The 21889-nt window shown below is 41.5% G+C and overlaps 3 protein-coding genes across 4 annotated transcripts in view; all 3 read right to left on the reverse strand.

Moving 5' to 3' along the window:
• The window catches only part of LOC146673456 (uncharacterized), a 73163-nt gene extending 56084 nt beyond the window's left edge, over positions 1–17079 (reverse strand). The window contains exon 1 of one of the 2 annotated variants that reach the window (XM_085402043.1): positions 16748–17079. The gene's annotated coding sequence lies outside the window, so the exon portion shown is untranslated. The other variant, XM_085402044.1, reaches the window with a different exon arrangement.
• LOC146673460 (low affinity immunoglobulin gamma Fc region receptor III-like) lies at positions 3475–8722 on the reverse strand. The gene is made up of 6 exons (XM_085400958.1): positions 8623–8722; positions 6643–6678; positions 6214–6474; positions 5889–6134; positions 5618–5802; positions 3475–3711 (listed from the first exon to the last, which is right to left on the reverse strand). The coding sequence occupies exons 1-6, from the start codon at positions 8651–8653 to the stop codon at positions 3475–3477; spliced, it is 996 nt and encodes a 331-aa protein (XP_085257084.1). The 5' UTR covers positions 8654–8722.
• LOC146673461 (putative butyrophilin subfamily 2 member A3) lies at positions 10078–13322 on the reverse strand. The gene is made up of 3 exons (XM_085402093.1): positions 13029–13322; positions 11380–11715; positions 10078–11141 (listed from the first exon to the last, which is right to left on the reverse strand). The coding sequence occupies exons 1-3, from the start codon at positions 13096–13098 to the stop codon at positions 10996–10998; spliced, it is 552 nt and encodes a 183-aa protein (XP_085258219.1). The 5' UTR covers positions 13099–13322; the 3' UTR covers positions 10078–10995.
• Positions 17080–21889: the final 4810 nt, after the last annotated feature.

A 21889-nucleotide genomic window follows, 5' to 3' on the forward strand; every position in this document is an offset into this window, starting at 1 on the left:
AAAAAGGAAAGTTTTAAAGATAGTGTCTGTCTCCCAAATCAAAACTGGAAGCTGGTTCCACAGAAGAGGGGCCTGAAAACGGCCTGAATGCTCTGCCTCCCATTCTACTTTTAAATACTTTAGGAACAACAAGTAGGCCTGCAGAGCAAGAGCGAAGTGCTCTAATAGGGTGATATGGTACTACAAGGTCATTAAGATAAGATGGGGGCTGATTATTTAAGACCTCTGAGACAGGATATTTCTAATTTTAGAGATGTTGCGCAAATGGAAGAAAGCAGCCTTACATATTTGTTTAATATGTGTGTTGAAGGACATGTCCTGGTCAAAAATGACTCCAAGGTTCCTCACAGCGTTACTAGAGGCCAAGGTAATGCCATCCAGAGTAAGAATCTGGTTAGATACCATATTTCTAAGATTTTCAGGGCCGAGTACAATAACCTCAGTTTTATCTGAATTGAGAAGCACAAAGTTAGCGGCCATCGAGGTCTTTATGTCTTTAAGACATTCCTGCAGTTTAACTAATTGGTGTGTGTTATCTGACTTCATAGATAGATAGAGCTGGGGGTCATCTGTATAGCAGTGACAATTTATGCTAAGTCTTCTAATGATGCTGCCTAGGGGAAGCATGTATAATGTAAACAGAATTGGTCCTAGCACTGAACCCTGTGGAACACCATAATTGACCTGGTGACTGTGCAGGGGCGGGTCTAGCAAAGTTTTGCCAGGGAGTCAGGTAGGGCATCAACAGGGAGAGGGGGGCACAAACAAATGCTTTTCTTTCGTATTTTCATTTAAAATATCTAGCTTTTATTAAATAATTGTCTGAAGATTACAACCAAAGTTTTTATCTGACGTAAAATGTATAGAAATCATACATATACCAACAGGACAGTGTACATCACTGTCACAACAGCACTTGTTTTCATTCAAAGGCTTTATGGCTTTTCCTATAATACCTGGTGGGACGATTTTTTTTGTCCCAGTCCATCCCTGGGCACAACACGCAGTGAATTAATCTGAGAAGGTGCATTAAAAAATAAATAGCCGCGCCAGCGGTGCACATTGCAAATAGCTCGCATAGACAGATTAGTTGTGCTGCTTCTTAATGACGCTATCTTAGCTAACAACCACAACTATCAGATTCAACTTGTAATTGGCTAAAAATAACTTAGCCTACTGGTGAGAGGGACGTTGTTAGCTCTCCACATTCCAACACTTCAAAAGCTTCAGGAGCTTTCTGCTCAGCACAGCATCAGCACCACGGAGATACACGGATACATCTGTAGACTCGAGACAATTCACAATGCGTTTTTGGGACTTTCAGGTGTATGGACCAATGTTTTCTTTTCTGATCAAACCAGAAATCTTTAATGAGCAGCTGGATTTGTCTCGCATTAACTGGCATTAACTCAGCCAGTTAATCGAAGCAGCTGGAATCCACAGCTGTGCGTGTTCATGGAGCTTGCATTTTCACCTGCTGGACATCACTAACTGACAAGTTTAACTGTCTTCAGAACATTGCCTTATTGACAGTATTTGGCTCTACATATCTGTGTGAGAAGATTTTCTCTCACATGAGTCCTCAGGTAGCCGTCTGAATGCTGGACACTCCCACTGAGTGGGAGACCAGAGATCACATTAACATGTGTATCTCTGTATTAACAAACATGCCATATTGGCTCAGTTTATTTTTCTTATCATTGTTGTGAGGAGACCATAAATAGCATTTGTATTCTCTGTTGCACAGTTCATTTGCTGTTATGGATAAAAAATGGTTTTTTTTGTTTCAAAATAGCTGATAACTATTCGCTGATAGCTGCCAACATCTGCAAACAAATGTAAAAACTCCTGCACCATCGAGAGCATCCTGACGGGAAACATCTGCACCTGGTTTGGGAACAGCACCAAGCACGACAGACGAGATCTGCAAAGAGTGGTGCGCTCAGCCGAACGCGTCATTCAATCAGAGCTCCCTGACCTGCTGTCCATCTGCACCAAGCGGTGCAAGACCAAAGCTAGGAAGATTATGATGGATCTCTCCCATCCCAACAAAGGACTCTTCTCACCGTTAAGGTCTGGGAAGCTTCTTCCCCCAGGCTATTCGGGCCCTGAACCAGGTGTAGGACTGGACTCTCCCACACACATCACATCACTATAAGACTGGACTCTCACACACATCACATCACCACACGCACTTTTCTTCATGCACACTTCCTATAATTTATAATCTCTTTCTGCTATTTGCACATTTTTACTGTAAATTTCTAAGTTAAATCTGTAATTTTTTAAATAACCTGTAAATTGTAAATACTGTAAAACCACTGTCATTTAATGGTCGGGCATTGCATTTCACAGCTACAAGCATTTCACCCCCATGTCATACTGTGTATGGTTGTGTGTCTGACAAATAAAATTTGAATTTGAATTTGATAATTCTATAAATTGGTTCTATATAGTGTGTAACTGTTCATATGGAGCGTTATTAAATTTATTGCTAATGCAATCGTATGGCACATTGACTTCTGAGGAAATTTCAGATGGCACTCGTCATCAGAAAGGTTGCTTACCCCTGCCATAGAGTCATCAGTGGGTTCAAAGAAGGCTGTTTGTCTCCGTGTATGCCTGGCTTGTCTACAGCTTGAAAGGGAGGATCGAGAGAGGAAGTTCCAGCTAAAGAAGGAGTTGGAGCTTAGGCGTTTAGAGGAAGGGCTTGTGAAGGCCAGAGAGGTTGAATTGAAAGAGGTGGAGGCGGAGACAGCTGTCAAGTTGCGACAGTTGGAACTCCAGCAGGCTTCCCTTCCTGCGACTGCCTCCATTTGGCAGAAAGAGGCACCATTTAATGTGGCAAAAAACAGTCGTCTGGTTCCAGTGTTTTGCGACACTGAGGTTGACAGTTATTTTGAGTCATTTGAGCGAATAGCTACAGCTTTGGACTGGCCGCAGGATGCGTGGGCCATCCTACTGCAATGAAAGCTGGTAGGCAAGGCTAAGCAAGCTTGTGCCTCATTGTCAGAATTATGACAGGCTGAAAAGCGCCATCCTGCTAGCTTATGAGCTGGTCCCAGAAGCTTATAGGCAGCGGATCCGCCACCTGTTGACCATCTTTCAGATCCAGATGACCTGCAGTGTGATAGTGTGTGACACAACTATTCAAACCTGCACCTCTGGCTAACCAGCATTCCTGTCGCCATGACCTAGCAAAGAAGCGTCTGAAAAGTGTTTCAGTAAGGCCTTCTAGCTATCCGCTGGGTTCTCCTTATGTTATGGCTCAAAAAACATTTGGCTGTCACTTGAGACGCTATTTTGAGAGAATTGAGCCAACCCCATTCAGTGTTTTGGACCCATCGAAAGGGTCTTGGCAGATTCGGCAGGCTATGCCTACCCGTTATTATGGTGCATGGTAAGTGATATATTTTAAGAATTGTATAGGACATCCTGTGCCAAACCACTGGTTTGTATTTATGGGAGGGGCTGTTACGGCCCTAGCTGGGCCTCCTGAAACTGCCCTTGTGTGGGTGTGGTGTTTTCTCTCCGCCTCCTCCTCTCTTGCTCCACCCCTGTCTCTTTCTCACTCTTCTTTCTCCCCAGGACACAGCTGCTGTTCTCATTTACCACCTGAGTGCAGTCAGCAATCTCCTCTCTGAGGTCATATAAGCTGGGGATGAACTGGATGTGAGAGGGTGGTTTTCTCTGGTGTCGCTGCTTTGTATTCTAGGAAATAATAATGGACTGCATTTATATAATGCTTTTCTAGGCACTCAAAGCGCTTTACAATTCCACTATTCATTCACTACAGGCAAGCTACAGCTGCCCTGGGGCAGGCTGACAGAAGCGAGGCTGCCATATCGCGCCATCAGCCCCTCACCAGTAGGTGAAGTGTCTTGCCCAAGGACACAACGACCGAGACTGTCCAAGCTGGGACTTGAACCGGCAACCTTCCGAATACAAGACGAACTGCCAACTCTTGAGCCACAATCGCCCCAGTGTGTTATTGTCCTGCCTGTGGTGTGGAGTTGTGGAAGCAGTGTGCAGTGTAGCTGCTACATGTGAGTAGTGTGGGCTTGTGGGCCTCAGCAGCAGTAAAGCTGCTGCTAGTGACAGGGTGAGCTTATAGGCCCTTGGAAGAGCCTCCTCGTGGTGTGGAGTTTTTTGTTCGGTTGTTGTGTTCTTTGTTTTTGCAACCTTTTTCTTTTTCTATTGTTACTGGTAAAACAGTGTTGCCGACTCTTTATGTTCTCTATAATATCTCTATAAATCTAATCTCTAATCTCTATAAAGGTTCTCTATAATAAAAACTATTTTATTTACTAAACACCTCTCTGTTCTCCTTTCATTCTGTTCTGGACCCATTTGTTACCAGTCCCACACACACCCCTAGACCTACATCGTGGGGTCATAACACTGTGGAAAAAAAAGGTGGATGACCACAAAGCTGCCACCTGCTTTCAGGGCAGACTGACTGTCTTTACCACAGAGCACAAAGCAATTATTTTCTCACAACATAGAAACTATTATTGGCCAAACCAGTTCAGACTGTGGTGAGAGGTGTCACCAGCTTCAGACTACAGTGAAACTAGAATCATGTGGTCAACATGTTGTCATGGCACAGAAAAAAACAAATTAACTTTCTAGAAGTGATGAATGAATTATAGCTGCTGAGATAGACTGGATTTAAAATGTTGAAGTCACATAAATATAAGAAAAAGTCAAAGGAAAACACTGAATAATACTGGAACAGAAGTTCTGAATATAATTAAGATTCACTTTAAATGAGATGATGGTCTGTGAGCAGAGTTTAGACAAATGCTTTTCCAGATGATGTCTCCATGTTCCTTCCTGTTTTTTAAAAAAAATGAACAGCTCTGTGTTGAAACACCTGCAGCTGAAGTGTTTTCTTTCTTTCAGAAACAGGATGCTGAATGACTACAGAGCTGTTAGCTTCAACCACAGACCACAAACACACAGTCCAGCTCACAGTGAACAACACTGAGTTTAGTATACAGGTGGAAGTTCATTTTTATAAATGCTATAAATTAGTTTCTATAAAATGTTTCTATTACCGCATAAATAATTACAAATGAAAAAAAAAACTTACAGGCCACAGAAACCTGTGATATAAAGAAATTCCCACAATATAAATTTACACATAACTGCACCACAAGCCATTCAGACCATGTACAACAGTTCCAAGAGCTTCGTCCAAATAATGTGCAATAAATCAAACTCATTCATTCATGGTGTTGCACCCTTTTCATAATTTTCACGGACAGAATATCAAGGCATAGGCAGGTGGTGGAGAGCTTCCACTTTGAAACAATCTCATCTGGGCTTTTTATGGATGATGAGGTTTTTTGACATCTTCGGGGGGTAACTGGCACTGGAGCACTTTGCAGCCAAATGTTTAAGGACAGGAATGAGAATTAGCAACTCCATGTCTGAGGGCATGGTACTCATACAAGGGGGATGCGTTTCTGCCTACATGTTTAAGTATCTTGTTCATGAGTGAAGGGAAAAACTAATATTATGAGATTTTATTATAAAACTTGCTTTCCAAAGATGTCTTTATATATTTTCATATCCTGACATAATAAAAATGTTTTTGAAAACATTGCAGTACTGTACATTCTCTTTGTCTGATTGGTTTTGTTGTAGAATGTGGTGGAGTAATCCTGTGACTCTTCCACAGGAGGAGAGAGTGATAGAGGAAGAGTGATGAAGATGGAACCAGGAGGAGAAGTGTGGGTGGAGGTGTGGATGTAGGTGGAGGTGTGGATGTAGGTGGAGGTGTGGTGGTGTGTTTGCCTAAAATAAAACAAACACAGTCATTAAGTTGTCGTCACATTGTGAATGTTGAAAGCTGCAGAAACACAGACAGGTGAGTGTGTCACCTGTGACAGTGATCCAGCTGGATGGAGACTCTCCATGACCGCTGATGTCACACTTGTAGAGGCCTTCATCAGACCTGGAAACATGCTGGATGGTCATGTGACCTGTAGGCTGCTTCCTGATGAGGGAGCCATCTTTATAGAAAGCAGCTGGGAGGTTGGAGGGAGTGGTCTTTGTTTTACAGAGCAGAGTGACGTCATCTCCCTCCATCACAGGGAGGACAGGACTCTGCAGGATCACTGATCCACCTCAACACAGAGACAAACTACAGCATTTCATCCATTTACACACAGCTTCATCAACACTAACTCCACACACTCAGCTTACCAGTGACTGTCAGGTTAACCATGTTACTGATGGGACCCTCTCTGGACTCACACCAGTAAACTCCACTGTCCTGAGGGAAAACAGTGATGTTACAGGAAGAACCAGACCATCTTCCCCACCCATCTCCACACTGAGTCCTCTGTTGTTTGCTTGTGTTTCTCCTCAGAGTCCATCCAGCAGAGCTGTCGTCCTCCTCACAGCTCAGAGACACAAAGTCTCCTTTAAAGAACTGAGAGCTGCTGGGACTCACAGTCAGACGAGCTGTGAGGGTTACAATGAAAGACTGTTGATATTTTATATTTTATAACTTCTGTCTTAGACAGTCATTAAAAATGCTCTTTGCTTTGTCAATTTTATTTCTGAAACTCAATCAGGTCATATCAGTGAGCATTTATCAGGTTTAAACTGTGACAGAAGAAGGTTACTGACCTTGGTTTGTTGTGCAGCTCAGCAGTGAGATCAGAACTAAAGAGAAATGACACTCAGGTTGATTTGAGGTGAACATAAAGAACAACTCCACACAAACAGCTGACAAACTGTTTGTATGGAGTTACGGAAATATGGTATCTAACCAGATTCTTACTCTGGATGGCATTACCTTGGCCTCCAGTAACGCTGTGAGGAACCTTGGAGTCATTTTTGACCAGGACATGTCCTTCAACGCACAAATTAAACAAATATGTAAGACTGCTTTCTTACATTTGCGCAACATCTCTAAAGTTAGAAATATCCTGTCTCGGAGTGATGCTGAAAAACTAGTTCATGTATTTATCACTTCCAGGCTGGACGACTGTAATTCATTATTATCAGGATGTCCAAAAAACTCCCTGAAAAGCCTTCAGCTAATCCAAATCCACCGGTCCTTCGGGCTGAGTGTAAAAGCGAAGCTCTCAATTTACCAGTCGATCTACGCCCCTACCCTCACCTATGGCCACGAGCTGTGGGTAGTGACCAAAAGAATGAGATCGCGGATACAAGCGGCAGAAATGAGCTTCCTCCGAAGGGTGGCTGGCCTCTCCCTTAGAGATAGGGTGAGAAGTTCGGCCATCCGGGAGGGGCTCAGAGTAGAGCAGCTGCTGCTCCACATCGAAAGGAGCCAGCTGAGGTGGTTCGGGCATCTGACAAGGATGGCTCCTGGGTGAGGTGTTTCAGCCATGTCCCACTGGGAGGAGGCCCCGGGGCAGATTATATCTCTCGGCTGGCCTGGGAATGCCTTGGTGTTCCCCCGGATAAGCTGGAGGAGGTGGCTGGGCTTCTCTGCTTAGGCTGCTGCCCCCGCGACCCGTCCCCGGATAAAGCGGATGAAGATGATTGGATGGAATTCAAAATCCTGCTCTTCACAAGGTCTTAAATAATCAGGCCCCATCTTATCTTATTGACCTTGTAGTACCATATCACCCTATTAGAGCACTTCGCTCTCGCTCTGCAGGCCTACTTGTTGTTCCTAGAGTATTTAAAAGTAGAATGGGAGGGAGAGCCTTCAGTTTTCAGGCCCCTCTTCTGTGGAACCAGCTTCCAGTTTGGATTCGGGAGACAGACACTATCTCTACTTTTAAGATTAGGCTTAAAACTTTCCTTTTTGCTAAAGCATATAGTTAGGGCTGGACCAGGTGACCCTGAATCCTCCCTTAGTTATGCTGCAATAGGTGTAGGCTGCCGGGGTTAGGGTTATGATGATATTTATATTACAAAATAATTATTAAAACAGGATGTGGTTAGTTTGTGATATTACCCATTTTTCTGACCTAAATTTATTGCTTTTGTGCTTAAGTTTGATTACCAGGCTGGTGGGTTTCACAATTTCCCAAACACTTTGCACATGACTGGGTAGCATTAGCAGTTTATATCCTGTGTGATTTATGTATTTGTTTTGTTTTGTTTTTAACAAAAATGTCAAGAAAAACTCTATTTTGATTAGACTGAAGATTTAAGCTCACTGGGCCCATGTGACTTTCGTGTTTTTTAAGTGGGCTACAGCACAGACTCTGGCTGGTTTATCAGAAGTAGTTGCTGATGTTAAATCAGATAATTAAATGTAAATTAGTAGAGTAATGAGTTTGTAGAGAAATGTATGAAGTCATCACTAGTTAAAGTTAATCTGATGCAGAACTTGATATTCAATAATTTGAATTGAACTTGGCTTCAGTGCTGAAAATAAACGTGGGCCTGTTTTCAATTCAATGACAATTTTTACATTTTTTACATTTTACATTTTTACTCTTTGTAAACATCAGCCATTCAGCTGCTAGAACAGTAATCAGTGTGATTATATGGGACACCTTTCATCCTGCAGTTAATAGTTTAGATTCAGCCTGATTTGTTTTTCATGTCTTCTCCTCCATCATCAGTTATCAGGAGAGCAGACAGTCAAAGTACAAGAATTCAAACAAACACAGAGATTCTACTTACAGAGCAGACACAGCACAGATGTTTCCTTCATCGTCCTTCTCACTCATTTGAGCTTTTTCTCATTTCTGTCACTGACACCAAGTAAAGCCCGCCCTCTTCCTCTGAGCACCAGCTTTCTATTGGTTCAAACACAGAGGAGGTAACTCATGTTATGCCTTGTCTAAAGATAGAAGTGAATAGAATTAAATATAAAGAACATCAGTGTACACAAAGTGTAGTTTTTTTTTTCTTTTCTGGAAATACTTTGAAATAAAATGCTGTGGCTTAAAGTTGCCACACCAACACACACGACCAGAAGATCATGAGTGTTTTAAGATCATCTGATTATATTTCATAACTGTCATGGAACATTTATTATTTATTTATTCTCCCAAATCATTTATAATTATGGCCACTAGAGGGCAGTGTTTGACCCTAAAGTCTATAACGATACAAGCCAATTGTCAGTGATGCTTCTAGTTTGTTTTGCCTAGTTCTCATTAGCAGTCAGTTCCTTCATTTTTACATGTATTATATTGCATTACTTTATAATTAAGTAGCAAGGCTACATTAGAGAGCTTTAAGGGGGCTTTTATTGTGAAAGTGTTGCAGGTTGCACGATGATCAGATAGCAGACATGTAGATGAGGCTGATATAGAGAAATGATTTTAGAATATGTTCATGATCTAATCAGGAGCTCTCTGTTAGACTTTGTATTGTTGATTGTCATTTATGCTTAGAAATATTTAACCATAGATGCTTAGAGGTGTATAATCAATTGTGTAGTGATAAGTTGTGTGATCTTTAACAGGCTACAGAGGCTTGGTGTGTATTCCACACTAGAATGCACACCTATATCCTGGGAGCATGGGAAAGTTCGTACCTTGTCTTAATTGTTTTATGGTAGGATTAACGTAGCTACGTCTGTTCTAGTCTAAGTGCTTTTCTGTTTAGATGAACTGCTGGACTTCCTCACCGGGGGGGGGGGGGGGGGGGGGGTCTAGTCTACCCTCTTCCTGACCAAGGATGTTTGACCCTTTGATCAGCAACACACACACACACACACACACAGGCAAGGTACTCTTTGTTTGTATGTAGACGTCGTATGTTAATGAACCTATGCATATTCATGTAACCTCAATAAAAGAACAGTGGTACGGGAGGACGGACGAGAGCGACTGGGGTCAAGCGAAGGGACGGCGCTCTGTCCGGTCTCTCCCGTGCACGAGTAACATGAAGAACTTTGCCTATTTGTGTCTTGCTTAGCAGTGTAATTATATTGTCTTCAACGTTCCAGCGGATGGGTTCAAGCTACAAACCTATCACTCTCCTATAGCAATTCATTGTTTTGCTCCAACACACCACAAACCTAACGATGACATCATCATAAAAACTGGAACCACTGGTTAGTCCGAGTTTTGAGTCCAAACTCTGCTGAACTAAATGAAAAGAATTAAAAGACAACATGCCATAAAATTGTTTTCAAAACTTTATTGTCAATAAACAGAGTCACAAAAAATAAATAAATTGATTAATCAATCAATAACATTTGACCTGATTTTGAAATGTAGACTGCAGTAAAAAAAATGCATTGATGGAGAGAAAAGATCAGAGAAAACATCTAAATCTGCAGTTACACTGAAAAATAACATAACACTGTACATTATAACACTGTGCAATATAACATTCATTCAGTTGAAGATGATCAATAAATCCTAAACACTATCAGGCAGATCACTGATTGTTTATAATCCACAGTAATCCATCGTTTCTTCACCACATGCAGTGTTTATGGTGCAGGTTGGTTCAGTCAGTATCAATAATTATACTGTAACAGCTGATCTCTGCATGAGGATTAATTTGTGTTGTTCAAACCTCACAGAACCAGTTTGATGTCACAAACAGCTGAACCTGAAGATGAAACACACTCAGTGACTCTGTTATTGTAACATACAGGACACTGAAGTGACAAATAATGAGGGCAAACCAATGATGAACAAAGTCTGCTCACAATCACAGATTTGTTTAAAATGAGTTCACTCAGAAGCTGAATATTTTATTTTGAAAAACGTTGATCTTGTTTGATGTGTATTTGTTTGATAATGTGACCTCCTGTGTGCTCCACATATGAAGTGAGGCAGAAATGAAAATAACTTTAAGACTTGAAACTTACACTGGGATGAGCAGCTAACCTGATAAAATAAGTCACAGATTTCAATGCTGTAGGTTCATCATGTGAAATTTCATGTAACAGTCTAAACAAGTCTGATGAAAATCAGAGAAATGTGAAATCAAAAATAAATATGGACGCGTTTGATGTCCCTCTGATTGAGGTTCAGCATTATTAGTTTCTTTGTCTTAAAATCATCCTTCTTGATTTCAGTGAAACAGAATTTAGGACTGTGATGAGCAAGTAGATTCATAGTTCACCTTCTTAACCTTCTTTTTTTGGTAGATCAAAAAAGCAACAACAGCAACAAACAGAAGAACAGCAGCAACTGAAAGACCGATGATGAGTCCAACAGATCCTCCTGGCTGACCTGCAGGTGAGAAACAGGTGTGAGGTGTCAGCTGTCAGGTAGGTGATGAGTGAAGAACAGAACAGAATCCATTTCCTCTTCAAACTGCTGTCAGACATTATCTACTGCACTCTGATCACATCACTCAGACCAGCTGCTTTCTACAAAGTCTCATCAACAACATCTTTAGAAACAAACATCAACAACCAGGAAGCAGCTTCACCTCTGATCACACACACACTCAACTCTACTCACTCACCTGGAGGATCAACTCTCAGGTAGATGATGAAGATGAGTTCATTGTTTGGTCCGCTCATGAAGACATGACACTTGTATGTTCCATTATCAGCAGCTGTCACATTCTTCAGAATCAAAGACACGTCTCCACCCTTCATCTGTCTGTCTTGCAGATCCACCCGGTTCTTAAAATATGGATGCTGGTTGGAGGTATCAATGTGCCCGTCCCGGTACAAAAGGACTTGTCCGGACTCAGGGTCAGTTTTGCTCCACTCTACAGCTATGATGTTGTTGTTTGGAGCTCGACATGTCAGAGTGACGTTCTTCTGTCCAGACACAGCTGTGATGTTTTTCTGGGCTGAAAGAGGAAACAACACAAATCAGGGAGGTTAAAGGGGTCAATGTTTGTTTGTTTTTGCTGTTGTTTTTTATTAACTTTTTAAATCTTAGATTGTTAATTTAAGAACTCTATCAATGATTTAAGTGTAGATACTAAGCCGACGCTTGAATCCACTGTGGTGTTCATTGGTGGGAGTTACACGATGTAACTAATATGCATGAACTTAATAAATTAAAACTTAATAAATTTTATATTGTCCAATAACTCCAGCTGTACTTACCATAACAGCCCAGCGGTCGCAAACTGTTTGCTTTCTCCTTCTCAACAACACACCTGAGGCAAATTAGTTTTCAGTTTCAGTTTTATTTGTCATATGCAAGTTAGCACAGGGTCAACATTGCAATGAAATGTATTTGAGCAGAAGACAGTCACTCAGCAGTAGAAAAAAAAACTACTGTGATGTGCTGGCAAATTACGTGTGTCTACCTTATAAAACCTTCATATAAACACACCATAACAAAAAAAAAAACCTCAAAAGGTGACCTCTGGCAGCAGACATAAGGTACTAACCCAAATATGACTCTTACACCAAGAAAAACACGTCCTGATAATAAGTGAACATAATGTGTGAGAGAAAGCAGCCTCTCATTATAAGACACTGTGAGTCTCTGCATGCTGCCTTTCTGTAGCTACAGCTGTTTGTATACACTGAACTAAAAGCTTTGTAGCTGCATACTGACTCCTGAAACTACAACACATCACACTGACACACACATTACACTTCTTTGTCTCTGTCACAGGGCTGGATGTAATGAAATGTTCTTAGAGTGGCATGGAAATCAAATGGGCAAAATCAAAGTCGTTTCTTTACACATATGCAGCTTTTACATAGTGTAATATGCCTTAAAATGTAACCAATGATTGTGACTTTTTTGTACAACCATTTAAAACCCAGGAGCAGATCTACAGAGGTGGCATGGAGTGGCATGTGCCACCCTTAATAAACATTGTCATTTACAAAACTACGGTGGCACTCGGTGTGGCAAGAGATTATATCAGGGTGACACATGCCACGTCTGTAGATCTGCTCGTGACGGTATACTGACTCCTGAAACTACAACACATCACACTGACACACACATTACACTTCTTTGTCTCTGTGAGATCTGATCACACCGACATGTTAGGTCCACACAGACCCCACCCAGCCTCGTGTCTCCTTCACAAACACGGAAAAACTGAATCAATATGAAAATAAATCTTCAGGAAATGTTGTTAACATGTAAAGCAGACTGATGCTTTTCCTCTCTGTCCCACAGAGTGAATCTCACCTGCAGAGACAAACACGAAGAGGCCGACAAACAGCAAAGTCGAGCAGAGCGACGCAGTCACAGCAGACATTTCCGTGTTCTTGAGCTCCGACGCTTCGATTGTTCTAAATGTCTCAGGATGGTTTTATTGAAATAACTGAACCTGAGTTTAAATCCTGACTACATGAGATTAAATTTAAGGTTTAAATGATCCTGAAAGTCTCTGACTGAGAACAGATCAGACTTTTTAGACACTCGCTCAAACTCAATACGTCCAAGTCATCGTCTCTGAAGGAAGTCACGTCAGGGTCACGTGTGTTTACGCTGCTGTAGGGTGACCATAAATAAGTGCGTCATAACTAAAGCGGTGAAATCTAAAGCAGGTCTGAGTGTTTAACAGGTTCAGTTCTTGAATGATCTCCACAGAACAACACAAAAATCTCATCATCAACCATCAGCTACATACTAAAGACCATCATCAGCCAAAGGACTTCAAAATGACGTCACTGTATAAACATGTATATTGTACTATGGAGGAGGCAGCATTTAGCTGCAGCCTCCATCAAACCACAGAGAACTTTGTCCACCTTTGATTGTCTTTAAGTTGTGTTGGAGCCACAGAGAGCAAATCTTTGTTCTTTATGGAGAACCAGTGAGACTGTTTGGACTTTCCTATGAAACATTATGGCTGACATATGTCATTTAACAAAACACAAGTGACAAAGTCTCATCAACAACATCTTTAGAAACAAACATCAACAACCAGGAAGCAGCTTCACCTCTGATCACACACACACTCAACTCTACTCACTCACCTGGAGGATCAACACTCAGGTAGATGATGCTGACGTGCTTCAAATTGTCTCCCTCTCTCTGCACGACAAGACACTCGTATGTTCCAGCATCATTAATCGTCACATCCTTCAGAATCAAAGACACGTCTCCATCCTTCATCTGTCTGTCCTGCAGATCCACCCGGTTCTTAAAAGATGGATGCTGCTCTTCATGAACAAACTGATCATCTCGGTACAAAAGGACATGTTGTTCTTCCTTCAGGTCAGCTCTGCTCCACTCTACAGCTCTGATGTTGTTGTTTGGTGCTCGACATGGCAGAGTGACATCCTGTCCAGCTGTGGTGTTTATGTCTGAAACAGAGGAAACAAAATGGAAAGTTGACGTCTGACTCAGCTGTGATGTTTTTCTGGTCTGAAAGAGGAAACAACACAGAGCAGAAAGATTAAAGGTCAAAGTTCAACTGTTCACTTCTAAAGCAGCCAATTGGAGTGAGGAGCTACAGGGAAAGAGATCATTGAGCTCGCACATACTTCAGTTTAATTCAGTTTTATTTATATAGCACCAAGTCATAACTTCCTATTAAAAAAAAACCCACTTGAACAGTCGTGCAGGGCGGGGCCTAACAGACACAATGGCTCAGAGGACATAAATATTGAAGTTAAGACAAATTGATAGTTTAGATGTAAATTAGTAGATAATGAGTCATATAGAATTCATGCAGGTTATTGAGAATGTGTTGAAAGCTGATGTTGTGATTTGTTGCTATAGAAATAAAACTGAATCGAATCCAAATAAAATGAAGTTATTATACTGTAAGTTATTCAACACAATTTCCTCATCTGATTGAAAATACATGTTTGCAAGTTAAACTCTGACTTGATGCTTTCTCTTTTCAGATTAGCCAAAGTATCCAGAGTTGTTTGCAGTGAGGATGCAACACTGTTAACAAGATACCATGTTGGCACATGAAGATGATAAGAGTGGAGGAATTATATCCTTAAACTTAGTTACACTGTTTTCAAAAAGACATCTACTGTGGTTAAATCTATTCCCACTGTTGTGTATGTATTATTTTAAATTAAAATGTTATTTGGAAATAAATGTTAATAATACGGACATTTTTCGTATCTACGTGGATGCTAAAAACACACATCACACTTCTTTGTCTCTGTGAGATCTGATCACACCGACATGTTAGGTCCACACAGACTCCACCCAGCCTCGTGTCTCCTTCACAAACACGGAAAAACTGAATCAATATGAAAATAAATCTTCAGGAAATGTTGTTAACATGTAAACAGACTGATGCTTTTCCTCTCTGTCCCACAGAGTGAATCTCACCTGCAGAGACAAACACGAAGAGGCCGACAAACAGCAAAGTCGAGCAGAGCGACGCAGTCACAGCAGACATTTCCGTGTTCTTGAGCTCCGACGCTTCGATTGTTCTAAATGTCTCAGGATGGTTTTATTGAAATAACTGAACCTGAGTTTAAATCCTGACTACATGAGATTAAATTTAAGGTTTAAATGATCCTGAAAGTCTCTGACTGAGAACAGATCTGACTTTTTAGACACTCGTTCAAACTCAATACGTCCAAGTCATCATCTCTGCAGGAAGTCACGTTAGAGTCACGTGTGTTTACGCTGCGCTGTAGGATGACCATAAATAAGTGCGTCATAACTAAAGTGGTGAAATCTGAAGCAGGTCTGAGTGTTTAACAGGTTCAGTTCTTGAATGATCTCCACAGAACAAGACAAACATCTCATCATCAACCATCAGCTACATACTAAAGACCATCATCAGCCAAAGGACTTCAAAATGACATCACTGTATACAAATGTATATAGTATTATGGAGGAGGCAGCATTTAGCTGCAGCCTCCATCAAACCACAGAGAACTTTGTCCACCTTTGATTGTCTTTAAGTTGTGTTGGAGCCACAGAGAGCAAATCTTTGTTCTTTATGGAGAACCAGTGAGACTGTTTGGACTTTCCTATGAAACATCAGTGCAGGAGTCTCTCAGTACATCTGTTTACAGTGAGGACGAAGAAGCAGACACAGAGAAAACATACATCACTGTAATCAGAGTACAGGAGAGTAACTTAGTAAACTTCCTGTTTGTGATTGAGGTGATTTTCTTCTTTATATTGCGTCAGATAAAGTCTGACAGCTTTTGGTTCTTCAGATGATGAAACACATTGAATTCCTTTAATTCGATGTGTTTTCACAGACGAAACCAGCCAACAGTGAATCAAATGTTTTACACTAACGTGACATGATGTTCATCTAACCAGCAGAACCAGTGAGTGGTTACAGTAACGGGTTAATCCACTAACGCTCACAGCTTCAGTCAGCCTGTCAAATTACTTAAAAAACTGAAAGACGTCATTTTAAACACTTACCGGTACTGTTTTTCTGAAACACTCAAACACTCTTCTGATCATCAGAGTGGAAAAAATAAAATTATCTACTGACAGATAAAAGAACTGTGAGGTCAGTGTGTCCCATCAGTTTTTCAGTAGGTGAAAAGGAAGCTACTGAAGTTTTGTTACAAACAAGTAAAAAGTTACTCAGATGTAAATATTTGACAAATAAAAAAAATCAAATCATAAAAAATGTAAAAGTTTAAAATCCCAAAGTAAAAGTGTGTCTGTATCAAACAGCTGCAGACTAAACTAACCTGTTTCCCTGTCAGCTGTTTTATATCAGACATCTGTGACCTGCGTCAACACTTTCATGCCCACCTTTGTTTGTCCTGTTTGAGCAGCTGCAAGTCCAGTCATGTGACAAACAAATACCTCAAATAAAAAAGGAAAAGAAAGAAGTATAAGAATGAGAACCTTTTTCCACTAACACTGGTAGATATAAAGAGAAATTCCCACTCCACACTGTCTGTGAAATTACAGAAACTTGGTAAAATTATTACAAGCTCATGAACACTTACTGTTGTTCTGAAGGATCTCTGAAACCCTCAAAAACTCTTCTGATCGTCAGGATGGAAAAATTAAAATTATCCAGTGAAAGATATTTTTTAAACTGTGTTAGGTCCATGTGTCCTGTTGTTGTTATTTGTGAGGTCAAGAGGAACTTCCTTAAAATTTTATCCTCACAATCAAAAAAGTTTAAAAAATTAAAAATCTGAAAGTAAAGAGACCTCTGTATCGAACAGACACCAACGAGGAAATGCACCTGTGTTTCCTTGTTAACCTGTTTTACAAGACAAATCTGTGTCAGCAGCATCACCATAACATCCAACTTCTCCTTCTTCTTATTGGCTGTTAGCTCATGTGTTTGACGAATCACAGTGAAAGCTCTTTCAGTGATCTTAGTTTGATCCAAACAAAAGAACTGGAAACGACAGCCATACACAGTCCAGCAGCTGCTGTCAGCACATATTAATGATGATGATGATGATTTTTACTGTCAGGGCTCACAGACACTCAGCAGTGAAGGTTTTAGTTGATATGGCTTTTAAAAGTCAAAGCTGTGTGTTCAGCAGAAGTGTGTGGGTGGCAAAGATGCCTGTTTGTGTCTCTGTCAGTATTCTGGACAAACTGGCTCAGCAGTGAGTGTCAGCACATGTTGCTCAGTACAGTTTTGTTTCTTGTCTTATCTGTTGTTTCTATTCATGAACTGTCTGATTAAGTCATTTCATTCCAATCTCAGTGCAGCAAAAAGTCAAAGTCAAAGTTGTTTAAATGGCACATTTAAAACAAGGTGCTTTGACCAAGGTGCTGTACAATTAAGATAATCAAAAGAAATAGAAACATAAGAAGACATGATAAAAACTTCTTGAATGTTGTATTTTCTGTGTTTTTGAGTCCATCAGGGTCTGCTTGGTCCAAATCCAGGGACAAAGAGCAGATTCCAGTGATCAGACTGATGCTCTCTGTCTCTACAAATAGTTCAAACAACTGGAGGAAAATAAGCAGCTCTGTGTTATTTATATGCAGCTTTTATTTCTACACACATCACTGAACTGTGTCAAAGTGCCGTTATTGGAACCTGTACTTCCTTCAGAATTTTCATATTAAAATTTTGGACCTTTCCATCATAACTGTCATAACTGGATAACATCTTAGTGGATAACACTGCACCCACCAGGACTGTGCGCTGTTTCTCCAAACCCTGGATTACCCCAGAAATTAAAGCCGTCCTCAAACAAAAGAGGAGAGCCTTCAAATCCAGAGACAAGGAGGAGCTGAAAAGAGTGCAGAGAGAGCTGAGAGGTCTGATCGGGGCAGCTACAGGCAGAAGACGGAGAAACGGCTTCAACAAAAGAATGTTAGCAAAGTCTGGAGAGGCCTCAGAACCATCTCAGGCCACAGAGATCAGAACGCACTGCTCATGGGAGATGTGAGGGGGCAAATGAACTAAATCATTTCTTTAACAGGTTTGATTCTTCCAGGAGGCAGTCTTCAACATCAGCTGCAGACTCACCCACACCCACTGCTGCCCCACCTCAGACACTTCACACCACCTCTAATCACCCTGCTCACTCCTCCCCACCCCTAACACCAGAATCCTATACACACTCAACACAAGGCTCCAGCCTGACTCTCTCAACCACTCAGGTTAGGAGGGAGCTGAGGAGGATCAGAGCTAGGAAGGCAGCGGATCCAGATGGCATCAGCTCAAGAGTCATCAGGTCCTGCACAGACCAACTGTGTGGGATAACGGAGCACCTCTCCAACCTGAGCCTGAGGCTGGGGAGAGTCCAGCAGCTCTGGAAAACCTCTTGTGTTGTACCAGTGCCAAAGACTTCACACCCCAAGGACCTCAACAGCTACAGGCCGGTGGCTTGACATCCCACCAGATGAAGACCCTGGAGCGGCTGGTCCTGGCTCAGCTTCAGCACCTGGTGAGCTCATCACGGACCCACATCGGTTTGCCTACCAGCCTGGCATTGGAGCAGATGATGCCGTCATTCACCTCCTACATCGTTCCCTCGCTCACCTGGAGATCGCTGGGAGCACTGTGAGAATCATGTTCTTTGATTTCTCCAGTGCCTTCAACACCATTCTTCCCTCGGTCCTGAAGGACAAGCTGGAGAACTCTGGAGTGGACCATCACCTCACTACCTGGATCCTGGACTACCTCACCGACCGACCACAGTATGTGAGGACTCAGGGCTGTGTGTCGGACAGGGTCGTCTGCAGTACGGGGGCCCCACAGGGAACGGTTCTGGCTCCGTTCCTCTTCACCATCTACACTGCAGACTTCTCCCACAACTCCACCCAGTGCTTCCTGCAGAAGTTCTCTGATGACTCTGCAATAGTCGGCCTCATCACTGATGGGGACGACAAGGAGTACAGAGGACTGACCCAAGACTTTGTGGACTGGTGCCAGCTGAACTGCCTCCAGATCAACACTAATAAAACCAAGGAGCTGGTGGTAGACTTCTGCAGGCACTAAACATCCAAGGTATGGACATTGAGACTGTGGACAGCTACAGGTACCTTGGTGTTCATCTGAACAATAAACTGGACTGGACTCATAACTCAGACGCTCTCTAAAGAAAAGAGACTCACAGTGTGGGACAGAGCAGGCTGTACCTGCTGCTGAGGTCTTTTGGAGTGAAGGGCCCACTCCTGAAGACCTTCTATGACTCTGTGGTGGCCTCAGTCATCTTTTATGGTGTAGTCTGCTGGGGCAACAGCATCTCCTGGGCCACCACTGTTCTAGGATGCCCTCTGGACCCAGTGGAGGTGGTGAGTGACAGGAGAATGGTGGCTAAGCTGTCATCCTTGTTGGACAACATCTCCCACCCCATGCAGGAGACTGACAGCACTGAGCAGCTCCTTCAGTGGCTGCGGCACCCACGATGTGGGACAGAGAGATTTCACAGGTCTTTCTCTCCAACTGTTGTCAGACTCCTGAACAAAGACTTCACAACTGACCAAACACACACATCCACAATAACACCAAGTGTAATTTTTTTTCTGTTAACATAGTATTTTATTCTATTGTATATAGTATCTTATTCTTATTATCTTATCCCAGTCCGTTGTTTTTCTTCATTTTTGCTGTAACTTGTACTGTCCACTTTCTGCTGTGACACAACAAATTTCCCACATGTGGGACTAATAAAGCTTATCCTTTCTTATATGTGAGCTTTTAATGAAACCACAAAAGAGTTCAATGTGAAGATTCATTTTTACCGGTTCTCAGGAGGATGTGTGGATAAAGGAAATGGAAAAAAGACCATTCTGACCAGATGGAGACTAGCACAAAATTATAATAAATAAACAATACAAGGCGAGTGGTTATCTGATGCTATTATTATCATTATTATTATATCATAATCTTGTTTTCTAATGTATTCTGATTATGTACAGGGGTTTAGACTTGTTAGTTCGTAGGGTTTGGATTCTGTGCTCCTTCTTTTTAGTGTCTGCCCGTGTGTTTCCTCTGTTCTCCGTCTGTACCGTGTCTTTAAATCCAGTCTATGTATGTCCTGTTTTATTTTGAAGGTCTGATGTCAGTGTTCCGTGCACCCTCCCTGTGTCGTCATGTTAATTACGTTCAGCCGTGTCTCCCTCCTGTCCTCCCTGGTGATTCAAATTCAGGTTTCGGTTTTGTTTTGTTAGTTTTCCCAGTTTAGACTCTTTCTTGGTTTTGTTTCTTGCCACTCTCGCTTTTGGTCTTATGTCACCCTGCTGCAATAAAGCTCACTCACATCTCAGCCAGTGCCTGCGTTTTGGGTCCTTATCTCTCCTAAACACATCTTGTCCCGCAAACCGTCACAGTGGGTGGAGCCAACTTTCACTTTTATCGGGAATACGTTGAATTGAAGATTGTATAACAAAGACTAATTTCCTCGCTTAATAGGCTTCTAAAAAATGAAACTTAAAAAGCGTAAATAAAAATAACCTAAATAAACCTAAACTATCATCTGCTCACAGGTGACGTCACACTTGTTACTGATCATGCTATAATATTTTTGATGCCAGTATTCACTTCTGGTGGAAACAACTGCTGCAGCGCTGACTGCTGACAGGACACCTCCTGAGCATGCGCAGTGGGCCACATATTCTAGAACCTGAAGCACTGTTGAGTCTGTTATTGAGGCTTGAACAGTGTTTATAGTCCAGCTCCACCAGAGGGCGCTTTAACACAATCAGATGTGCCTATGGTGCATTTACAGAGTTTTCTTTGAAGACAATTTCATAATTATGCTTAGAAGAAACTCCAACACATTGTACATAAAGTCAGTTTATTAATAAAGTTTCCTCCAGATCACCAAAACTTCATATGGATCTATTAAAATAAGAGTAGATCGAGAAGATCAAGTGAGACCAAAGTTTATTGAACCTGCAGAGAAACCAGATCACTGCTGTGGAGACGACAGCACACTTAGAAAGTGGTGGTGAAGTTACCATAAAAAAATCTTTATGGTGCCATTCTTTTTTTCTTTTTCTGCATCTTTATATAAAATAAAAACCTCTCCATTTGAATGTTCTGCCCCTCAGTGAGGGTAACTTTATGAGGAGAACAAAGATAAAATAAACTAGTGTGTTTTACAGTGGATTTGTGGACCAGTTAGAGAACAGCAGCTAGATTCCAGAGGGTGGACTGGTGGACCACTTCAGTGATTAGATGACATTTGGCTCTGCCAAAACAACAACAAAAAAAATCCACACACAGGAGGAGAATACGAGCACAAAGCCAAGCTTCATTCTTCTCTTTATAAACAGCATAGAATGAGGACATGTCAGCGAATGCATCACAGTTAAAATAATTTAACGTTCTGCTTTTGATCATGTGACGTATTTAACTTTTTTACATATTTTCTGCTGATGTATCAGATCACACAGCATCTGCATAGACATGCAGTGTTATTTTCATACATTTTAACCACAAGATAAATTTTTAGACAAACCATTTTAAGACAGTTTACTGGAACCAGAATATTTACTCACTGCAAAAACTCAAAATCTTACCAAGTATATTTGTCTCATTTCTAGTCAAAAATATCTCTTTACACTTAAAATAAGACACATTAGGCTAAAGAGTAACAATTCAGTGAGATACAGTGGGATGCAAAAGTTTTGGCCACCTCATTAATAGTCATTGTTTTCCTGTA

This window comes from Rhamphochromis longiceps, linkage group LG3 (assembly GCF_057381845.1).
Source record: "Rhamphochromis longiceps isolate RC_006_pf linkage group LG3, R_longiceps_female_GT1.1, whole genome shotgun sequence".
NCBI lineage: Eukaryota > Metazoa > Chordata > Actinopteri > Cichliformes > Cichlidae > Rhamphochromis > Rhamphochromis longiceps.